Genomic DNA, 24,485 nt, shown 5'->3' with positions numbered 1-24,485 from the left:
GCATCTATGGCAAGCATCCTCAGAGGTAGGGAGGTCTGTTGGAACTAGGAAAAAGGGTTTATATATCTGTGGAATGACCAGGGTGGGACAAAGGACTCTTGTCTGCTGGAGCTAGGTGTGAATGTTTCAACTGACCACCTTGAGTAGCATTTGATGGCCTGGCAGTGCCTATGGCAAGCATCCTCAGAGGTAGTGAGGTCTGTTGGAACTAGGAAAAAGGGTTTATATATCTGTGGAATGACCAGGGTGGGGCAAAGGACTCTTGTCTGCTGGAGCTAGGTGTGAATGTTTCAACTGACCACCTTGATTAGCATATAATGGCCTGGCAGTGCCTGGAGCAATCTTTTGTTGAGAGGTGATTAGATGTCCCTGATTGTTTCCTCTCTATTGTTGTGCTGTTCTAATTTATCTTCTTTGAACTGGATTATATGAGTCTATATGGCACTGTAGATTCATATAATCTAGTTCAAAGCAGATCATGTGGATTATCTGCTCCGATAATCTGAATTATATGGCAGTGTAGAAGGGGCGTGAGAGCCTAGTGTATTTACATTGTGCCATTATGATGGGTACACACAGAGGCTCCGGTTGCTCTTTCAGGACTGGAACCACATTGCAGAAGTCGCATTAATTGAATGTACGCCAGGCGAGTCTTATGAAAGAGTCAGTATATGTTATTCTTTCGAACCAATTGTTTCGCCTCTGTCATCCGGCTTGGGATGTATTTATGGTGCGCCACCGGAATCTCCCGGGCTTATATTGCCCCCCATAAAGCATGGTGACTCATAATATCAAGACCAGCAGAGGTTAAACAACAAAAAACCCAGCCTTTTCCGCCACCGGAGCAAGATGATTCCAGTCTATTCAGGGCTTGAATAGGGTTGGACATTACGCCTGTTTGTTCCAGAATAGCTAACCTGGAATAATGACCTCTCACTTTCTCAAACTCTGCAAGTCTTTTCACAAGAGTGACTTTTTTCAGAGTCTAAATATCCTAATGGCACCAGTTCGTGGCTGATCTTGAAAGTTTGACTCAGCCATGGTGGTGCACGCTCTTGTTACTTCCCGGATAGACTACTGCAACGCACTCTACATGGGGCTGCCCCTGAAGACTGCCCGGAAGCTTAATCTGATCTTGAAAGTCTGACTTGGCCACGGTGGTGCACACTCTTGTTACTTCCTGGATAGACTACTGCAACGCACTCTACGTGGGGCTGCCTCTGAAGACTGCCCGGAAGCATCATTTGATCTTGAAAGTCTGACTTGGCCACGGTGGTGCACGCTCTTGTTACTTCCCGGATAGACTACTGCAACGCACTCTACGTGGGGCTGCCTCTGAAGACTGCCCGGAAGCTTCATGCAATCTTGAACGTCAGACTTGGCCACGGTGGTGCACGCTCTTGTTACATCCCGGATAGACTACTGCAATGCACTCTATGTGGGGCTGCCCCTGAAGACCGCCCGGAAGCTTCATCCGATCTTGAAAATCTGACTTGGCCATGGTGGTGCACGCTCTGGTTCCATCCTGAATAAACTACTGCAACGCACTCTACGTGGGGCTGCCTCTGAAGACTGCCCAGAAGCTTCATCCGATCTTGAAAGTCTGACTTGGCCACGGTGGTGCACGCTCTTGTTACTTCCCGGATAGACTACTGCAACGCACTCTACGTGGGGCTGCCTCTGAAGACTGCCCAGAAGCTTCATCCGATCTTGAAAGTCTGACTTGGCCATGGTGGTGCACGCTCTTGTTACTTCCCAGATAGACCACTGCATCTCACTCTACGTGGGGCTGCCTCTGAAGACTGCCTGGAAGCTACATCCGATCTTGAAAGTCTGACTTGGCCACAGTGGTGCATGCTCTTGTTACTTCCTGGATAGACTACTGCAATGCACTCTACATGGGACTGCCTCTGAAGACTGCCCGGAAGCTTCATCCAAACTTGGAAGTCTGACTTGGCCACAGTGGTGCACGCTCTTCTTACTTCCCAAATAGACTACTGCAACGCACTCTACGTGGGGCTGCCTCTGAAGACTGCCCGGAAGCTTCATCCAATCTTGAAAGTCTGACTTGGCCATGGTGGTGCACGCTCTGGTTCCATCCTGAATAAATTACTGCAACGCACTCTACGTGGGGCTGCCTCTGAAGACTGCCTGGAAGCTTCAATTAGTCCAACGGCCAGCAGCCAGGTTGCGCACCGGAGCGATGTACAGGGAGCACACAACTCCTCTGTTACGCCAGTTCCACTGGCTGCCTAACCATCGGCACGTCTGAAGTCTTTCCTCTAAACTGAAAAGGCAGGGGAGATTCCAAAATGAAGATCTCTTCCCTGGGAGAAAAGGCAGTCCTTAAACCCAAAAGGATACCTTTCTGAACCAATAGCTGCAAAGGAGGCCTGCAGACTGGCTTTGCAGACTCTGATACTATTAACTTTCAAGGCTCTTGCAAAGCTGCAGCAGCCCTGGGAGAAAATGCAAGAGGGAGCAACCTCAAGCAACTGTAAAGTAAGGCAAATCAGGCTCCTGGGAGACGGAACACTATAGTTCAGTGTTATACAATCTTGGGAGGTGTCGTTTTATGGATTTGTTAGCTTTCTTTGCCAAAGAGGGTTGTTGCCTCATCAAACCACAATTCCTAAGATCCCACAGGATTAAGCTATGGGAGTTAAAGTGGCCAAACTGCATTAATTCTGCAGTGCAGATGCACCCTTTGGTGTCTATTGCCCTCTTTTTTCCTCCTTCCTATCAAAGCCTTATCCAGTTTTCACCTCTTTCCTTCATCCATCTCTTCACAGTTAAGGTCTGATTCATATTTTCCCATTCCTTCCTATAAAAATATGTATGTGTGTGGTTGGGGTGTCCACTTACAGCCGTGGTTCTCAACCTTCCTAATGCCGTGACCCCTTAATACAGTTCCTCATGTTGTGGTGACCCCCAACCATAACATTATTTTTGTTGCTACTCCATAACTGCAATGTTGCTACTGTTATGAATCGTCATGTAAATATCTGATGTGCAGGATGTATTTTCATTCACTGGACCAAATTTAGCACAAATACCTGATACAGCCAAACTTGAATACTGGTGGGGTTCGGGAGGGGATTGATTTAGTCATTTGGGAGTTGTAGTTGCTGGGATTTATAGTTCACCTACAATCAAAGAGCATTCTGAACTCCACCAACGATGGAATTGAACCAAACTTGATACAAAGAACTCCCATGAACAACAGAAAATACTGGAAGGGTTTGGTGGGCATTGAGTTTTGGAGTTGTAGTTCACCTACATCCAGAGTAACTGTGGACTCAAATGTTTTGGAGTTGTAGTTCACCTACATCCAGAGAGCACTGTGGACTCAAATGATGATCTGGACCAAACTTGGCACAAATATTCAATATGCCCAAATGTGAACCCTGATGGAGTTTGGGGAAAACAGACCTTGACATTTGGGAGTTGTAGTTGCTGGGATTTATAGTTCACCTACAATCAAAGAGCATTCTGAGCTCCACCAACAATGGAACTGAACCAAACTTGGCGCACACAACTCCCATGACTAATAGAAAATACTGGAAGGGTTTGGTGGGCAATGCGTTTTGGAGTTGTAGTTCACCTACATCCAGAGAGTACTGTGGACTCAAATGATGATCTGGACCAAACTTGGCACAGATACTCAATATGCCCAAATGTGAACACTGGTGGAGTTTGGGGAAAACAGACCTTGGCATTTGGGATTTGTAGTTGCTGGGATTTATAGTTCATCTACAATCAGAGAGCATCCTGAACTTCACCAATGATGGAATGACACAGAACCTCCATGAGAAAATACTATGTTTTCTGATGGTCTTTGGCAACCCCTCTGACACCCCCTTGTGACCCCCCCTCCCCTGGGCTCCCGACCCCACGTTGAGAAACACTGACTTACAGACACAACTCCTGCCTCCACAAACAACTATATCTCCCACTGCTCAGGAGACACCAATGGCCCTCCTTCCAATGACATTGCAAGTTACAGCGAGCACCATAAACATGTCCAAAATCACTGCCAATGTCCTCCACCAACACCATACTGCCCACCACCCAAGTGAAGGCTTTCATACGGGGACAATCTCAACCTAGATTTTATGTATTTCCTCCACCACAGACATCCCAGTGTTTCTTACTCTCTCCATCGGTGTGGAATTTGCATGACCCCGCCCACTGCCTTTCCCTTAACCCTTTCCCATTCTTTTCTATGGCACGCAACAAACAGAAGAATGGATCTGCAATGGGACATACGAGAGAGGTTTGGGGAGAATTCACCATGATTTGTAGGAGTTGTAGGTACTGGGATGTATAGTTCACCTGCAATCTAAGAGCACTCTGAACTCCACCAATGATGGACCTGGAACTAACTTGGCACCCAGAACCCCCATGAACAAAAAAAAATACTGGAGGAATTTATAGGAGTTATAGTTCACCTACTTCCAGAGCACACTATGAACCCAAACAATGATAGATCTGGATCAAACTTGGCGTGCATACCCATTACACTCAAATTTGAATCCTGGTGAGTCTTAGAGGGGAATTGGCTTGCACATTTTGGAGTTGTAGGTACTGGGATGTATAGTTCACCTGCAATCAAAGAGCATTCTGAAATCCACCAAAGATGTAATTGGACCAAACTTGGCACAGAGAGCCTCCATGACCAGCAAAAAAATATTGGAGGTCTTTGGGGAAAATTCACCTTGATTTGGGGGAGTTGTAGTTCACCAACATCTAGAGAACTCTGTGAACCCAAACATACATGGATCTGCGCCAAACTTGGCCCACATACCTAACGTGCTACTGCCAACACTTGATTACTGGAGGGGTTTGGGAAAAACTGACCTCCTTTCTGGGAGTTGTAGTTCACCCACAACCAGAGAAACGGTGACCTCCACTAACGATGGACCTGGTCGAAACTTGGCACACAGAACCCCCTTGACTAACACAACCTACTGGAGCGGTTTGAAGGGACTGGCTCACCATTGTGGGAGTTGTAGTTTACCCAACAGCCAGAGAGCACACTGAACCCCATTGATGATGCATCTAGAGCAAACCTGCCCAACATAACAAACTTTAAGTACTGATGGAGATTGTGGGGTTCACCTGGCATGATGGGAGTTGCAGTTTACCCACAACCTTATGTATGCATTATTTCTCAAATAACCTAGGTAACACCGGGTACCTAAACTAGTATGTTATATATTTTTTCCTATAAGATGGTCTTCATTAGTATATAGTTCCTTTCCAGTTCTGATTGGGTCCTTTCAAATCCTATATATAATAATTAATAATAATTTTATATATAATAATAATAATAATATATTTTTATATCTTTCTTGCTGTTGCCTATATCGGTACCACCGTAAGTCAAGTCTTGCATCCTTTGGTACTTCTGTATTTATCATTTTCATATGTTATTAAATCTCTGTATACACTCTAGGTAAAGGTTTCCCCCTGACATTAAGTCCAGTCGTGTCCGGCTCATCTACATTTCTAAGCCAAAGAACCGGCGTTGTCCATAGACACCTCCAAGGTCATGTGGCCAGCATGACTTCATGGAGCACTGTTACCTTTGCACCAGAGCGCTACCTATTGATCTACTCACATTTGCATGTTTTCGAACTGCTAGGTTGGCAGAAGCAGGGGCTAACAGCGCGAGCTCACCCTGCTCCCCACATTCGAACCTGCAACCTTTCGGTCAGCAAGTTCAGCAGCTCAGCGCTTTAACCCACTGTGCACCCTTTTGGTCTGAAACCTGGCTTGAACAAAATCTTCCGACCGTTCTGCAGAATTCTACCATGGATGTCTAAAAAATCAATTTCTGCCCCCCAAAACAAAACGACGCCCTCCTCCTCCTCTGTGACCACCTATTTGTTCCACCCTTTGGCCATATCCTGTCCTGCCCTTCCTCCGATGGGCAGCCATTGGTTCCCGGGCAAAAACAGCATATCCTGCTTTGCAGGTTTTCTGTTTGCTCCCTTTCCACCCAGACCACAGACGGGGCTAAAATTAAGTCGCTTTTATAACTTGCAAAGGAGGGAAACTTTGGAGAGAAAAAAATAATAATAATCTGGGGGCTGGGAGAGAAAAGAGCCCTTGTGTTTTCAAAAGGGGGGGCGAGCGGTGTCAACCTGAGCCTGCACTAGGCCTATTAATACTTTCACAGGCTTGAACTGCATGATATGAGTCTACACTGACTATATGATGCGGATCTGTGAGTGTGCTCTCATATTACTTGCAAACCAGGGGCGGCTCAACCATAGTTGATTTTGCCCAGGGGCGCTCTTGAGGCGCTCTTGGGGGAAAATAGACCTTGACATATGCGAGTTGTAGTTACTGGGATGTATAGTTCACCTACAATCAAAGAGCATTCTGAACTCCACCAATGATGGAACTGAACCAAATATGGCACACAGAACTCCCACGACGGAGAGAAAATATATATCAGTGATTGGTGGTGGGGGGGGGGGGGGCAAAATACTGTTTGCTTACCGTTGAAAATTACCTAGGGCCGCCTCTGTTGCAAACATATGGAGACTGCATTCATTTCATAAGGTTTCACTATATCATATGAGTTATGGAGCCTCCAATAATTTAATAGTGTTTACATGCATTGTATGAGTCTACACTGACCATATGATGCAGATAGGTTTGTGTTTTCATGTCACTCAGTGACTTATGGAGCCTCCAATAATTTCATCGGGTTTATATGCATTGTATGAGTCTACACTCACCATATGATGCAGATAGGTTTGTGTTTTCATGTCACTTGCCAAATTATGGAGCCTCCAATAATTTCATAGGGTTTACATGCATTGTATGAGTCTACATTCACCATATGATACAGATATATAAGTGTGCTTTCATGTCACTTGCCAACTTATGGAGCCTCCCATTAATTTCATAGTGTTTACATGCATTCTGCGAGTCTACACTCAACATAAGATACAGATATGCAAGTGGGTTTTCATGTCGCTCACCGACTTATGGAGATTCCAATAATTTCATAGTGTTTACATGCATTATATGTGTCTACACTCACTATATGATGCAGATATGCAAGTGTGCTTTCATGTTGCCTGCCAATTTATGGGGACTCCATTAATTTCATCGGGTTTATATACATTATATGAGTCTACACTCAATATAAGATGCAGATATCCAAGTGTGTTTTCATGTTGCTTGCCAACTTATGGAGACTCCAGTAATTTCATCGGGTTTATATATATTATATGAGTCTACACTCAATATAAGATCCAGATATGCAAGCATGTTGCCGACTTATGGAGCCTCCAATAATTTCATAGGATTTATATGTATTATATAAGTCTCCACTTGCCATATGATGAAGATATTAGGGCTGGGCAGTTTCGTTTCGTTAATTCGTAATTCGTTAAAAATTCGTTATTTTTTGTTAACGAAGCGATAACGAACCATTCTGGAGAAACTTAAAAACGAAACGAAATTTTCAATTCGTTTCGTAAATGCTTCGTATTTCGTTATGTATTCGTTTCGTTATTGGTTTGAGGTCGTTTCGTTATTATTTCCGCATGTCTGGGGCAAGTTTTATAGTTGTTTTTTGTTTAATTAGTGAAAAAAAATTATAATATCACACCAACAGTCAACAACAGAGGGAGAGGGAAGCTTCAGAAGTTCCCCCTGTCCCATATGGAGGTTTTTTAGCGTATTGCGCGGTCGCGTCCGCCATTAACGAATCAATTCGTTATTGTTTCGTTATTGTTTTGTAATTTTTTTACCATTTACGAAATTTCGTAAATATCGAACTTTTTTTAAAAAAAATTCGGAATTCTTTTAAATATCGAAACGCAAAAAACCCCAAAAAACGAATCGATTTTAGAAACAAATTTTTCCGTTGTTACCCAGGCCTAGCAGATATATAAGTGTGTTTTCATGTCGTTTGCTGACTTAAGGAGCCTCCAATAATTTCATAGGATTTACATGCATTATATGAGTCTACACTCAATATTAGATGCAGATATGCAAGTGTGTTTTCATGTAACTTGCCAACTTATGGAACCTCCAATAATTGCATAGGTTTTACATACATTATATGAGTCAACACTCAACATAAGATGCATATATGCAAGTGTGCCTTCATGTCGCTTGCCAACTTATGGAGACTCCAGTAATTTAATAGGCATTATATGAGTCTACACTTGCCATATGATGCAGAAACATGTGTATTTTCATGTCACTTGCCAACTTATGGAGTGTCCAATAATTTCATAGGTTTTACATACATTATATGAGTCAACACTCAACATAAGATGCAGATATGCAAGTGTGCCTTCATGTTATTTGCCAACTAATGGAGCCTCCAATAATTTCATAGGGTTTACATACATTATATGAGTCTACACTCAATATTAGATGCAGATATGCAAGTGTGTTTTCATGTAACTTGCCAACTTATGGAACCTCCAATAATTGCATAGGTTTTACATACATTATATGAGTCAACACTCAACATAAGATGCATATATGCAAGTGTGCCTTCATGTCGCTTGCCAACTTATGGAGACTCCAGTAATTTAATAGGCATTATATGAGTCTACACTTGCCATATGATGCAGAAACATGTGTATTTTCATGTCACTTGCCAACTTATGGAGTGTCAATAATTTCATAGGTTTTACATACATTATATGAGTCAACACTCAACATAAGATGCAGATATGCAAGTGTGCCTTCATGTTATTTGCCAACTAATGGAGCCTCCAATAATTTCATAGGGTTTACATACATTATATGAGTCTACACTCATCATATGATGCAGATATATGTGTGTTTTCATGTTGCTTGCCGACTTATGGACCCTCCAATAATTTCAACAGGTTTATATACATTATATGAGTCTACACTCAATATAAGATGCAGATATGCAAGTGTGTTTTCATGTCACTCACCGACTTATGGGGCTTCCAATAATTTCATACGAGTCAACACTCGCCATATAATATACGAAGCAGCTCTAAGGCTGCGTCTACACTGTAGAATCAAGACCTTAGAAAACTAAAACTCCCAGGATGTTTTAGCACTGAGCATGGAAGTTAAAGTGATGCTACACTGCATTAATTTGACAGTCTAGACCAGGCATGGGCAAACTTCACGTGTTCTGGACTTCAACTCCACAATTCCTAACAGCCTCTAGTATGGGCTCTAGTATTAGTTTGGGCTATTTTTAATAGTAACTCTCAAACAACCAGAAACTCAATTTATCCGGCATCTAGCAAATCCCCATGGGTGCCATATGAGTTTCCTGCATCATCTTCCTTTTGAACTAATGCTGTTGCAAATATTCTCCTTTCCCCCGCTATATGCATTCACAGACACGCACATACATAGCGCATGAATGGGGAAATCAAGATTATTCCCATTTCCTTGGCGCACCCATCAAGCAATCTCATATCGAAGGCTTGGCGCTCTTTCGTGCATTTGCGCCTTCGTCATAGAGCTGGGTGTGGGATGCACACCTTGTCATAATATGGGCATCCTTCGCACGTCAGTTACGGGGGAAGCCAACCATTATCGACTGCATTGTTCATAGAATCCTAGAGTTGGAAGAGGCTCCAAAATGCCATCCAGTCCAACCCCCTTCTGATAGGCAGGGAGACCCAATCCGATCCCTCCTGACAGATGGCATCCAGCTTCTACTTAAAAAACCCCAGAGAAGGAGTCTAATAGACTCCAAAAGAAGTCTATATTACACTACAGTTGGAAGAGACCCAAATGCCATCTAGTCCAACCCTCTTCTGATAGGAAGGAAGACACCATTCGATCCCTCCTAACAGATAGCCATTCAGCCTCTGCTTCAAAACGTCCATAGAAGGAGATTCTGCCAGATTCCAAAGCAGTCTATTATACACTCATTGGAAGGGAGCCCCAAAGGCAATCCAGTCCAACCCCCTCTGATAGGCAGGAAGACACAATTCGATCTCTCCCGGCAGATGGCCAAAACAGAGAAGGCGGCTCCGTTAGACTCCAATGCAGTCTATATTATACTAGAGTTGAAAGAGACTCAAAATGCCATCCAGTCCAACCCACTTCTGATAGGCAGGGAGACACAATCCGCTCCGTCCTGACAGATGGCCATCCAGCTTCTGCTTAAAAACACCCAGAGAAGTAGACTCCATTAGACTTCAGGGCAATCTATATCATACTAGAGTTGGAAGAGACCCAAAATGCCATCCAGTCCAACCCACTTTGGATAGTCAGGGGGACACCATTCGATCTCCTAACAGATGACCATCCAACCTCTACTTAAAAAAAACCAGAGAAGGAGACTCCATTACACTTCAAGGCAGTCTATATTACACTAGAGTTGGAAGGGATACAAATGCCATCCAATCGAACCCCCTTCTGATAGTCAGGAAGACACCATTCGACCCCTCCTAACAGATGGCATCCAGCCTCTGCTTCAAAATGTCCATAGAAGGGGACTCTACCAGATTCCAAGGCAGTCTATATTACACTAGTTGAAAGGGAGCCCCAAAGGCCATCCAACCCTATACTGCCAGGAAGAAAGACACAACCTGATCCCTCCTGGCAGATGGTCATCCAGTCTCTGCTTAAAAATCTCCAATTAAGGAGTGCTGTATCCTACTATCAAATAGGTCTAATCCTAATGTTTTTCCTAATGTTTAAGTGTCAAGAACACATAGACATCAACATAGGACGCTTGTTGGTTGGCTGAAGACGCTCTCAACGATTTTCTTTCTAACAGATTGAATTGATGACCTACTTTGCAAACTTTTTACCTTTGCGCAGAACCAGCCAGAACGAAGGAAAAAAAAAGGGAGGCAAAAGTTATTTATTAATCCCGATCTTTCAAGTGACTCAGAGAGAAAGAGAGCGGCCCAATCGTAAAATCTTCAGCCATACAATAAACGTATATTAATCTATAGGAGGGGCCGCTCCAACCGCCGCAGTGACCCACAGCCTGAATTCAAGCCATTGTTTGTCAAGTCTGCAAATATAGAGCAACAGTTTTCCATTGGGACATTCAGCTTTGGGTGAAATCCTGGTCGATATAGACATTAATATGGATTTAAATGCATCTACACTGTAGAATTAATGCAGGTTTGATACTTGAAAATGTAAAGCACTTCCGGTCCAAAATATTTTTGGGATACTCCACTTATATTATTGTTTGTTGTTGTTGTTGTTGTTTGTGTTTTAATGTAGAGTTTAAATCTTGAAATGGTATTAAATTTCTATAAAACCAGGCTCCGTTTCTTGTAAGTTTCCCGCAGACGGCTAAATTCATGTTATTTCCATTGGGATTTAGTAAATAAATTTAAGAGTGTTAGAATTAGCCGTCTTTTCGACTTTGAAAACTCGATGATTTTACAATAATTTTTAAAGGGGAGTTTGTGCTGGTTTTTAAAAATGTATTTTGTATTTACTATTTATTGAGATTGAATAAAGGTGATAATTAGATAGATCAGACCTGGGCAAACTTTCTACCTTGGGGGCTGCATAGAGGACTGGCAAGGAGGACTGGCTGTTCGGTGATGGAAGGAAAGAAGGGAAGGAAGAAGGAAAGAGAGAAGGAAGGACATACGGGAGGAAGGGAAGGATGGAAGAAGAAAGAGGGAGAGAGGGAAGAGGGAAGGGAGGAAAGACAAAAGGGAAGGAAGGAAGAGCGAAAGGGTGGAAGGGATGGATAGAAAGAGAAAGAGGGCTGGAGGGAAGGAGGAAGGAAAGAGAGGAGGAAAGAAAGACAAAAGGGAAGGAAGGATGAAAGGCTGGAAGGGAAGGATGGAAGGAGAAAGACGGAGAGGGATTGAGGGAGGAAAGAGGGAAGCAAGGACGAAAGGGTGGAAGGGAAGGGAAGGGAAGGGAAGGGAAGGGAAGGGAAGGGAAGGGAAGGGAAGGGAAGGGAAGGGAAGGGAAGGGAAGGGAAGGGAAGGAAGGGAAGGGAAGGGAAGAAGGAAGGAAGGAAGGAAGGAAGGAAGGAAGGAAGGAAGGAAGGAAGGAAGGAAGGGAAGAAGGCAGAAAAGAGAGAGGAAAGGAAGGGAGGGAGGAGGAGGAGGAAGGGAAGCATGAAGAAAAGGAGGGATAAAGGAAAGAAGGAAGGAAGGAAAGACAAAAGGGAAGGAATGAAGGATGAAAGGCTGGAAGGGAAGGATAGAAGGAGAAAGAGGGAGAGGGATTGAGGGAGGAAAGAGGGAAGCAAGGATGAAAGGTTGGAAGGGAAGGAAGGAAGGAAAGACAAAAGGGAAGGAATGAATGATGAAAGGCTAGAAGGGAAGGATGGAAGGAGAAAGACGGAGAGGGATTGAGGGAGGAAAGAGGGAAGCAAGGACGAAAGGGTGGAAGGGAAGGGAAGGGAAGGGAAGGGAAGGGAAGGGAAGGGAAGGGAAGGGAAGGGAAGAGAAGGGAAGAAGGAAGGAAGGAAGGAAGGAAGGAAGGAAGGAAGGAAGGAAGGAAGGGAAGAAGGCAGAAAAGAGAGAGGAAAGGAAGGGAGGGAGGAGGAGGAGGAAGGGAAGCATGAAGAAAAGGAGGGATAAAGGAAAGAAGGAAGGAAGGAAAGACAAAAGGGAAGGAATGAAGGATGAAAGGCTGGAAGGGAAGGATAGAAGGAGAAAGAGGGAGAGGGATTGAGGGAGGAAAGAGGGAAGCAAGGATGAAAGGGTGGAAGGAAGGAAGGAAAGGAAGGAAGGAAGGAAGGAAGAAAGGAAGGGAAGGAGGCAGGAAAAAGTGAAAGGAGGGAGGGAGAAAGAGGAGGAAGGGAAGCATGAAGGAAAGGAAGGATAAAGGAAAGAGAAGGAAGGAAAGACAAAAGGGAAGGAAGAAAAAGAGGGATGGAGGGAAGGAGGAAGGGGAAGGAGGGAAGGACAAAAGGGAGGAAGGGAAGGATAGAAGAAAGGGAAGGAAAAGGGAAAGACAAAGGGAAAGGAAGAATGAAAGGTGGAAGGGAAGGACGGAAGGGAGGGAGGGAGATAGGGAGGGAGGGAAGAGGAAGGAAGTACGAAAGGGTGGAAGGGAAGGAGAAAGCAGAAGGGAAGGAAGAAGGAAAGAAAGAAAGAAGGAAGGATAGGATGGTGAGAGAGAGGAGGGAGTAAGCAAAGACCCCGAGGGGCCGCACCCAGCCCCCAGACCTGGGTTTCCTCATACCTGAGAGAGAGAGAGAGATGGATGATAGAATGGGTAGATAAATAGATGATAGGATGGATGGATGATAGATAATGGGATCAAATTTTGTATACTTAGGAAAACAATGATTTCATTAACTGAGCTATTTTAAACTATGAATTTGAAACTTACATTTTATTAGTATTGGCATGTTAATCTATATTATGTCAAACTACTCTGGGACTTACGAATTCAGACTGAAAGAGTTTTGGAGCATAATACTCCCTTATAATCATGCAAAAAAACCAAACAAAACAAAAACAAAGTATGGATTGTTGATGTTGCAGTCCCAGGTGACAGCAGATTGACCAGAGGCAACTGGAAAAGCTGACATGATACAAAGATTTAAAGACTGAGGTGCAAAGACTGGCACAACTGGGTGCAGTGCCTCAAGACCTTGGCCTGCACTTAAAAACAATTGGTGCTGACAAAATTACTGTCAACTGCAAAAGGCCACCCTACTGGGATCTGCACACATTATTTGTCGATACATCATATCGTCCTAGACAATTGGAAGTGCCCAGCGTGTGATCCAATACAACAGCCAGCAGAGTGACCTTGTTTGCTGTGTACTCATCTTGTTGTGTTTCAAATAATAATGATATTTATTTTTCCCCACCATTTTTATGGCTTGAGGCAGGGTGCAACACAAGCCATATCCACACTGAATACAAAAGCAGCATAGTGATCTTGTTTGCTGTGTACCCATCTTGTTGTGTATCAAATAATAATTATAATTATAATTATAATTATAATTATTTCAAAAATACATCACACAGTCCTAGACGCTTGGGAAGTGTTTGACTTGTGATTTTGTGATATGAAAGCCAACATAGAGATCTCGTTTGTTGTGACATACTGTGTTTTTATATCAGCAAAATAATAAGAACAATGATAATGTATTGTTGAAGGCAAAACAGCAAAGGGAAGACAATCAGGGACAGCTAATCACCTCTCAACAAAAGATTGCTCCAGGCACTGCCAGGCTATCAAATGCTAATCAAGGTGGTCAGTTGAAACATTCACACCTAGCTCCAGCAGACAAGAGTCCTTTGCCCCACCCTGGTCTTTCCACAGATATATAAACCCATTTTACTAGTTCCAACAGACCTCACTACCTCTGAGAATGCTTGCCATAGATGCAGGCGAAACGTCAGGAGAGAATGCCTCTAGAACATGGCCATATAGCCCGAAAAAACCTACACAACCCAATAATAATAATAATAATAATAATATCTCCAACCAAACTTTAAACATTGGGAATTTGAATTCTTGTTGTTGTTGTTGTTAATATTTCCAACCAAACTTTCAAAAGTGGGCATTTGAGTTATTATTATTATTATTATTATTATTTCTTCTCTCCAGCCAAACTTGGACAATGAAAAAATATTTAAACATCCATTGCTTGACCCAAACTTCCAATTGAAACAAAATAGTGGCCATCATGCTTCTGTGAGTTGCGTTGTGCCTGTTTTGGGAACGCGTGGCAGAACTCTCTAAATAATAATAGTCACCCAGCGAATTTAAATGACGTACATGGCATCACGGACCACCCCTTTGCTGGCTCCTGTTTGCCAAGGGAATGACTATAAACACATATCCTTATTTCCAGAAAATTAGGTGGAAAGATTTCCCTAAAGATAAAGCTTAATGTTGGAAATGTCTGGTTAGAGAGAGGGTCAGATCTACACTGCTATATAATACAGTTTGGATTTCATGACATGGCAGTGTGGATCCAGCAAGTGATAGGTCAATGATATGAGAAAATGTGCCCTTTAAATATAATACCTTTCCTGGCATTATGAGAAACTTTTTCCTTATAGTAACTAATTTTAAAAGGTGTTGGTCCCATGGCTTAGCTACAAATACGTCCTGTTTTAAGGCTTTTATCGGCGCCAAGGTGTTATCTGCTCCCACTTTGTCAAAGGTTTTGCTAATCTTTATGGGAAACCCCAAGCCCATCAACACACCTTTTGTTTGTGTATTGAAGGACTGTCACTAGTATAGACTTTTTGGGGAAGTAATTCAAAGAGAGCTCCTTGCAACCAAGTTATATGTTGGTATGTTGCGTCTATTTCCAACTGACTAAATGTTGCCATTGAAATATACATATACAACCCCATAACACAATAATAGTAGTAGTAGTAGTAGTAGTAGTAATAATAATAATAATAATAATAATAATAACAACAATAATAAGTGGGTTCTGTCCCTTTAAGAGTTCTGTCTTGACCAGTGTTTCTCAAACTAAGGGTCGCGAGGGGGTATCAGAGGGGTCGCCAAAGACCGTCAGAATATACAATATTTTCTGTTGGTCACAGGGTTCTGTGTGGGAAGTTTGGCCCAATTCTATCATTGGTGGGGTTCAGAATGCTCTTTGATTGTAGGTGAACTATAAATCCCAGCAACTACAACTCCTAAATGTCAAGGTCTATTTTCCCCAAACTCCACCAGAGTTCACATTTGGATATATTGAGTGTTCGTGCCAAGTTTGATCCAGATCAATCATTGTTTGAGTCCAGAGATCTCTGGATATAAGTGAACTACAACTCCCAAACTCAAGGTCAATGCCTACCAATCGTTCTAACATTTTCTGTTGGACATGAGAGTTCTGTGTGGGAAGTTTGGCCCAATTCTATCGTTGGTGGGGTTCAGAATGCTCTTTGATTGTAGGTGAACTATAAATCCCAGCAACTACAATTCCTAAATGTCAAGGTCTATTTTCCCCAAACTCTGCCAGAGTTCACATTTGGACATATTGAGTGTTCGTGCCAAGTTTGGTCCAGATCGATCATTGTTTGAGCCCACAGTGCTCTCTGGAGGTAGGTGAACTACAACTCCAAACTCAAGGTCAATGCCTACCAAACCGTTCTAACATTTTCTGTTGGTCATGAGAGTTTTGTGTGGGAAGTTTGGCTCAATTCCATCATTGGTGGAGTTCAGAATGCTCTTTGATTGTAAGTGAACTATAAATCCCAGCAACTACAACTCCCAAATGACAAAATCAATCCCCCACCCCAACCCCACCAGTATTCAAATTCAGGCATATTGGGTATCTGTCTAGACTATTTGGTCTAGACTATGACCCCCCCCCCCCCCCAATATCTATGGAGCCAATATTTTCTGTTTAATATATTCACGGTTGCATTGCTTCACTTAGAACTTTCTATTCAATAATAGTAATAGCAATAGCAATAATAATAATAATAATAATAATAATAATAATAATAGTACAACGGCCAGCATAGTGATCTTGTTTGCTGTGTACTAATCTTCTTGTGTTTCAAATAATAATAATAATAATAATAATAATAATAAATATAGCACTATGTAACACAGTTTTTGTTCCTGGGTTATAAATGTCATTCCCTAACTATCTAAGTTTATTAAACTGCAAAAACTTTCATCCTGGAGGCAATGTTGAAGGCCACTGGGTTTGGAAAATGCGTGTATCATCCGTCAGTGGAGCTTCCTGGTTTGATCTCAACTGGGGACGATGGGACTTGTAGTCAAACGGGGATAGCTAGGCTGTAATATATATTAGAAGGGAAAAATAATGGAATATAATATAGGTTTTGATGTATAAGCCTCCACTTGGGTTTGTTTCCGGGAGTCTCGTGGAAAGCAAAATCCGTGGAGGCTTTAATCCCATTATATCCAATGGCGTAATAAAAAGGTGTCCCCTTATATAAAATCAAGGAAGCTTTAGGGATTTTAAAAAATGATATATGTGGATCTATCTACCTGTCATCTCCATAAATAGAAGATTAAGATAAGACGTAACCTATGAAATAAATTATATCAACATTGAAAAAATTCTATCAACATTCTATCAACATAGAACAGAAGCATCAATTTCCTATATATACATATATTATATATACACACACACACATATATAATGTTGATATAATTCGTTCTATGTTGATATAATTTATTTCATAGGTTATGTCTTTTAGATGTTTTAGATGTTAAATAATAATTTGTTTTTATATGTTGGGTCATTATTTTTGCTATTATGTATGTATAGGTTGTTGTATCCAGGCATTGAATGTTCGCCTTTTTGTGATTGGAATCTGTCCTGATTCCCTTCAAGGAGATAGGGCTGAATATAAATAAAAGTTTTTCTATCTATCATCTATCTATCTATCTATCTATCTATCTATCTATCTATCTAAAGAGCCAGTCCTGATATCTATCTATCTATCTATCTATCTATCTATCTATCTATCTATCTATCTATCTATCCATCTCTTACAACTGATATCTATTTATATTTATCTTTCTTTCTCCTTCTCCTTCTCCTTCCTATCATCTCTCCATCTATCTATCTATCTATCATCTATCTATCTATCTGTCTATCAAAATCCTTTCTGACATCTCCATAGATAGATAGATAGATAGATAGATAGATCACTTAAGGGTTGCCTTTAAGAGCCCGCCTGGATATCTGCCTGACTATTATCTACCTACCTATCCATCCATCCATCCATCCATCCTCCATCCACTGATATCTATCGACATCTATCTTATCTATCTATCTATCTATCTATCTATCTATCCATCCATCCATCCATCCATCCATCCACTGATATATCAATATCTATCTATCTATCTATCTATCTATCTCTTCTTCTCCTCCTTTTCCTCTTTCTCCTTCCTATCATCATTTATGTCTTGCCTTTCTCCCCATAGGGACTCAAGGCCCCTGTCTGTCTGTCTGTCTGTCTGTCTGTCTGTCTGTCTATCTATCTATCTATCTATCTATCTATCTATCTATCTATCCATCCATCCATCCATCCATCCATCCATTCACTGATATATCAACATCTATCTATCGATCTCTTCTTCTCCTCCTCCTTTTCCTCTTTCTCCTTCCAATCATCATTATTTATGTCTCGCCTTTCTCCCTATAGGGACTCAAGCCCTCTGTCTGTCTGTCTGTCTGTCTGTCTGTCTGTCTACCTACCTATCCACTGATATCTATCAATATATGTCTGTCTGTCTGTCTCTCTCTCTCTCTACTCTTCCTCTCTCCTTCTCCTTCTCCTTTTCCTTTTCCTTTTCCTCTTTCTCCAATATCTATCTATCTATCTATCTATCTATCTATCTATCTATCTCTCTATATATATATTTATCTGTCATCTCATAAATTGCAAGATAGATAGTTAGATAGATATATTGGTATCACTTAAGGGTTGCCTCGAAGAGCCAGCCTGGATATTTGTCTGACTATTTATCAACTATCCTATCTATCTATCTATTTATCTATCATCTCTCTCTCACTTTATCTCATCTATCTATCTATCTATCTATCTATCTATCTATCTATCTATCCTATCTATCTATTTATCTATTATCTATCATCTCTCTCTCTCTCTCTCTCTATTATCTGTCTATCTATCTATCTATCTATCTATCTATCTATCTATCTATCTATCTATCTATTACCTACTAGATGTTTTATTGTTTTATTATTTTGTAATGATTGTTTATTATGCCATTGTTTTAATTGTTTGAACTGTTCTATGATGTTTTGAGCATTGAATTTTGCTATTGTAAACCGCTTTGAGTTGCCCAAGGCTGAGAAAAGCAGTATATAAATATAGTAAATAAATAAATACATAAATAAATAATTTGGTAGTACTGAAAATAATTTTGTTATCCCCAAAAGTCATTTTCCAATAAAAACTGAGTGGAACCGAGAGAGACGGTAGCCCTAAGTGTGCCACCAAATGCCAGATATTGAGTCTAAAAGCAATTTTGGACCTTCCTCGCTCTTCCTTGGCCCAGTTGAAGTCTTCCTAGGAACATCTCACCCACCTTGATTGAGAAAAACGGAGATTTGACTGTATCTCCGAAAGTAACTCTGAGGTTTATGAGACGAACAGCTTCACGGAGCTAGACCTTGTTGACTTCCCTCTTGCTTTTAAGCCTGCTTTAGTGGCCATGTATAAATATCACACTTGTGTATTGAAACAAATCAAGAGTGTGACACAAAAGGACTCGTTCCCATCCCATCGTTATCATAAATAATGGCTCCGTTTCCCAAATAGTATTATTTTACATGTGACATACTCTCCAAAAAACAAATGGAATACAGGCTTCCTTCCCTGTCCAGCAAGTATAGCTTCTTTCTATCTTACGTGTATATGTGTGTGTGTGTGTATAGTTCCAAATATTTCAATTCAATCACCTCTGCCAGTGTTTATGTGTAGATATGTATAAACAGTATATTATAAACAAACATCTATTCCAAAATATTTCAATTTAACTCAGGTCTGCTAGTTCTTTATAGTACTACTAGCTATTCCCTGCCATGCGTTGCTATGGCCCAATCTATGTATATGTGTTTTGTGTGCATATATATTTGTGTATATATGTGTGTTTGCATAGAAGATAGATAGATAGATAGATAGATAGATAGATAGATAGGTGTATATATAGGTGTATATATGTGTGTGAATATATTTGTGTTTTTTTAAATCATCTTTATTGAGAAAATTTTCTATTTTGTGCAAAAATAAAGTAGTGTTAAAAATATATAAAAAAATAAAAGAAGTGTGTGTATATATTTGTGTATTTGTCTGTTTATATGTGTAGATGCATATGGTGTATATGCGTGTGCTTGTCTATATGCATATTTGTGTTTATATATGTGTGTGTGTATGTGTTATATGTATATGTGTGTATATATGTATATGTATATGTGTCTATGTGTGTATATATATGTGTGTGTGTATATGATTTTGTGTGTGTTAGTGCATATATATGTGTGTGTATGAATGTGTGCATGTGTATATGTATATGAGTGTATGTGTATATGTATATATGGTGTATTTTGGGGGGTTTAAGTCTGCTTCGCTGGGGTTTTGTGTGTGTGTGTGTGTGTGTGTGTGTGTTTTAGGGTAATGGACTGTTAGGTGTATTGCATCCAAATTTGGTGTCAATTTGCCCAGTGGTTTTTGAGTTATGTTAATCCCACAAACGAACATTACATTTTTATTTATATAGATGTGCACGTATATACATGTGTGCATATATATGTGTGTGTGTGTGTGTATACATATATCTTTGTGTGTGTATGCATATGTGTGTGTGTGTGCAAAACAAATATTTGTTCCAAAAATATGTTTCACTTCTGTGGGTTCATTATAGTATTATGTTTACAGATATGTGTACATATAGATTTTAGGTAAGCAAGCATTTATTTCAAAATGTTTCGACTCACCTCTGTGGATTTGTTATAGTATCATGTTTATGTATGTGCCTCTGTGTGTGTATATATGTGTGAGTGTGTTATATGTGTCTATCTATCTATCTATCTATCTATGCATATGTATATATGTATGTGTATGTATGTGTATATATATATATGTATATATGCATATATATGTGTATATAATGGTATAGTACAATATAATAATATATAATACTGATATTGCACTATGCTAATAATATAATATATTGTATTCATATATATCTTGTAAGCCGCTCTGAGTCCCCTTCGGGGTGAGAAGGGCAGAATATAAATGTCATAAATAAATAAATATAATTGTCGTAAATAAATAAAAAAATAAATGTATATGTGTCTCTCTGTGTGTATGTATATATGTGTCTGTGATGGATATATACGAAAACACATATATATTGCTGTAAATAAATAAATAAATAAATGTGTGTCTCTCTGTGTGTATGTATATATGTGTCTGTGGTAGATATATACGAAAACACATATATTTACGCAGATGCATATATGCACGCACACACGGACACATATATACATATACATTTACACATGTATATGTATATATAATTGTCGTAAATAAATAAAAATGTATATGTATCTCTCTGTGTGTATGTATATATGTGTCTGTGATAGATATATACGAAAACACATATATATTGCCGTAAATAAATAAATAAATAAATAAATGTGTGTGTCTCTCTGTGGTGTATGTATATATGTGTCTGTGGTAGATATATACGAAAACACATATATATTGCCATAAATAAATAAATGTATGTGTGTCTCTCTGTGTGTATGTATATATGTGTCTGTGATAGATATATACGCAAACACATATATTTACACAGACGCATATATGCACACACACACACGGACACATATATACATATACATTTACACATGTATATGTATATATAATTGTCGTAAATAATGTATATATAATTGCTGTAAATAAATAAATAAATGTATATGGGTCTCTCTGTGGTGTATGTATATATGTGTCTGTGATAGATATATACGCAAACACATATATTTACACAGACGCATATATGCACACACACACGGACACATATATACATATACATTTACACATGTATATGTATATATAATTGTCGTAAATAATGTATATATAATTGTTGTAAATAAATAAATAAATAAATAAATGTATATGTGTCTCTCTGTGTGTATGTATATATGTGTCTGTGATAGATATATATGCAAACACATATATTTACACAGATGCATATATGCAGACACACACGGACACATATATACATATACATTTACACATGTATATGTATATGTATATATAATTGTGATAAATAAATAAATGTATATGTGTTTCTCTGTGTGTATGTATATATGTGTCTGTGATAGATTGTTGTTCATTCGTTCAGTCGTGTCCGACTCTTCGTGACCTCATGGATATATATATGTATAGATATATACGCAAACACATATATTTGCACAGATGCATATATGCACACACACATGGACACATACATTTACACATGTATATGTATATAATATATCTCAAACCACATAGATCTATTCCGAAGCATTTCACTCCGACTCACCTCTGTGGGGTCGTTGTAGTACGAAGTCCATTCCGAAATATCGTGCGATTCCATTTTGACGGAGCCCAGCATTCCAAAAATCCCGTCGAGAGGGAAGGAAATTAAAATGAAGGAATAGGATGGAGATTTGTTAGAAATATATATATATAGATAGATATTCAAAAATCCTGGAATCACTTTCTTCTGGGTCCTTCTTCTTCTTTAAAGAAAATAGGTGTTCTTTCCGGCCCAATGGCGTCCACCCAAAGGAGCAACGGGTTCGAGTCTGACCACTGGACGGACGCCTGTTTCGGACTCAGTCCCAATTGGGAATGCAACTTTTCCCACCTAGAAGCCAATTGGACTCAACAGGCTTCCATGGATGCGGACGATGGGTCCGATCTTGGGACGGCGCATTGGTTGCGATGCCTTTTGGTCGCTCAGAGGCCCAACCGGCTTGGTCTCTGCAGGAAGAAGGGCTGGTCCTTTGGAAGAGAGAAGCAAGTCTTTATAAAGTGAGACACTTCTCCCAATACTCCGCCCCAAAAAGGATTTTTTTTTTGGCCTTAGGTGAGTTCCATCATCCAATGCCATAGGTATCATTGCCATCTGGTGGAAGAGAGCTGTCCAACATGGGAGCTGGCCAACCAAAAAGACATCCAAATTGGCAGAGAGAAAAATACATAATAATAATAATAACAAGAACTTCAAAAAGTTTGGGTCTTGTTTATTCCCTTTATTCAATTGTAATAATTGTAGGAATTGTGATTACTACCACTATTATTGCGATTACACTGTGTAACTAAGTTTGGAAAACTTTCTGTTCCTGGTTTGGAAGTGCTATTTCCTGTTTAATTGGGCAATCCTTACTTTGAAAGTAGTTGTTATCCTCCAGGAACTTCGTTTTTGTGCCACACACTACGTTGAATTGTATTGTCGAAGGCTTTCATGGCTGGAATCACTAGGTTCTTGTAGGTTTTTTCGGGCTATAGGGCCATGTTCTAGAGGCATTTCTCCTGACGTTTCGCCTGCATCTATGGCAAGCATCCTCAGAGGTAGTGAGGTCTGTTGGAATTAGGACAATAGGTTTATATATCTGTGGAATGGCTGGGGTGGGGCAAAGAGCTCTTCTCTGCTGGAGCTAGGTGTGAATGTTTCAGCTGACCACCTTCATGAACAAAATCTGGCTACCAGTATTAAAAAACTCTAAAATTGCAACAGCAAAACAGCAGAGAGGAAACAACCAGGCACATCTTAACACCTCTCAACAGAACATTTTCCCAGGCTCAGCCAGGCCTTCAAATGCTAATGAAAGTGGTCAGCTGAAATATTCACACCTAGCTTCAGCAGAGAGCTCTTTGTCCCACCCTGGTCATTCCACAGATATATAAACCCATTTTCCTATTTCCAACAGACCTCACTACCTCTGAGGATGCTTGCCATAGATGCAGGCGAAACGTCAGGAGACAATGCTTCGGGAACATAGAATCAGAGAATCAAAGAGTTGGAAGAGACCTCATGGGCCATCCAGTACAACCCCATTCTGCCAAGAAGCAGGAAAATTGCATTCAAAGCACCCCTGACAGATGGCCATCTAGCCTCTGTTTAAAAGCCTCCAAAGAGGGAGCCTCCACTACACTCCTGAGCAGAGAGTTCCACTGCTGAACAGTGATCATGTGGGCCATCCAGTCCAACCCCATTCTGCCAAGAAGCAGGAACACTGTATTCAAATCACCCCTGACAGATGGGCATCCAGCCTCTGTTTAAAAGCCTCCAAAGGAGGAGCCTCCACTACACTCCGGGGCAGAGAGTTCCACTGCTGAACAGTGATCTTGTGGGCCATCCAGTCCAACCCCATTCTGCCAAGAAGCAGGAATATTGCATTCAAAGCACCCCCAACAGATGGCCATCCAGCCTTTGTTTAAAAGCTTCCAAAGAAGGATCCTCCACCACACTCCGGGGCAGAGAGTTCCACTGCTGAACAGCTCTCACAGTCAGGAAGTTCTTCCTCGTGTTCAGATGGAATCTCCTCTCTTGTAGTTTGAAGCCATTGTTCCATTGCGTCCTAGTCTCCAAGGAAGCAGAAAACAAGCATGCTCCCTCCTCCTCCCTGTGGCTTCCTCTCACATATTTATACATGGCTATCATATCTCCTCTCAGCTTTCTCTTCTTCAGGCTAACCATGCCCAGCTCCTTAAGCCGCTCCTCATAGGGCTTGTTCTCCAGACCCTTTATCATTTTAGTCGCCCTCCTCTGGACATGGCTATACAGCCTGGAAAACACATAACAACCCAGGTTTTGAAGTTTAATAAACTTCTATCTCTACGTCCCATCTCGGAGTTTAAGATCTTCTGGGGAGGCCCTGCTCTCAGCCCCGCCTCTGTTGCAAATGCACTTGGTGGGGACGAGGGACAGGATCTTCTCGGTGGTGGCCCCCTGCCTGTGGAATTCACTCCCTAGCGAAATTAGCTTATCCACATCCCTCCTTTCCTTCAGAAAGAAGT

General features: G+C 40.8%; 1 protein-coding gene across 1 annotated transcript in view; it reads right to left on the bottom strand.

Moving 5' to 3' along the window:
• The window catches only part of LOC132782085 (hepatocyte nuclear factor 3-gamma), a 40,697-nt gene extending 18,245 nt beyond the window's left edge, over positions 1-22,452 (bottom strand). Inside the window, exon 1 of the mRNA XM_060786752.2 lies at positions 22,003-22,452. Coding sequence (XP_060642735.2) covers positions 22,003-22,074 — 72 coding nt within the window. The 5' untranslated portion in view covers positions 22,075-22,452. The remainder of the gene's footprint in view (positions 1-22,002) is intronic.
• Positions 22,453-24,485: the final 2,033 nt, after the last annotated feature.

The sequence above is a fragment of the Anolis sagrei genome, chromosome X (genome assembly GCF_037176765.1).
Source record: "Anolis sagrei isolate rAnoSag1 chromosome X, rAnoSag1.mat, whole genome shotgun sequence".
Classification (NCBI taxonomy): Eukaryota; Metazoa; Chordata; class Lepidosauria; order Squamata; family Dactyloidae; genus Anolis; species Anolis sagrei.
The sequence above is the reverse complement of the archived record's forward strand: the minus strand, read 5'-3'. Positions and strand labels throughout refer to the sequence as shown.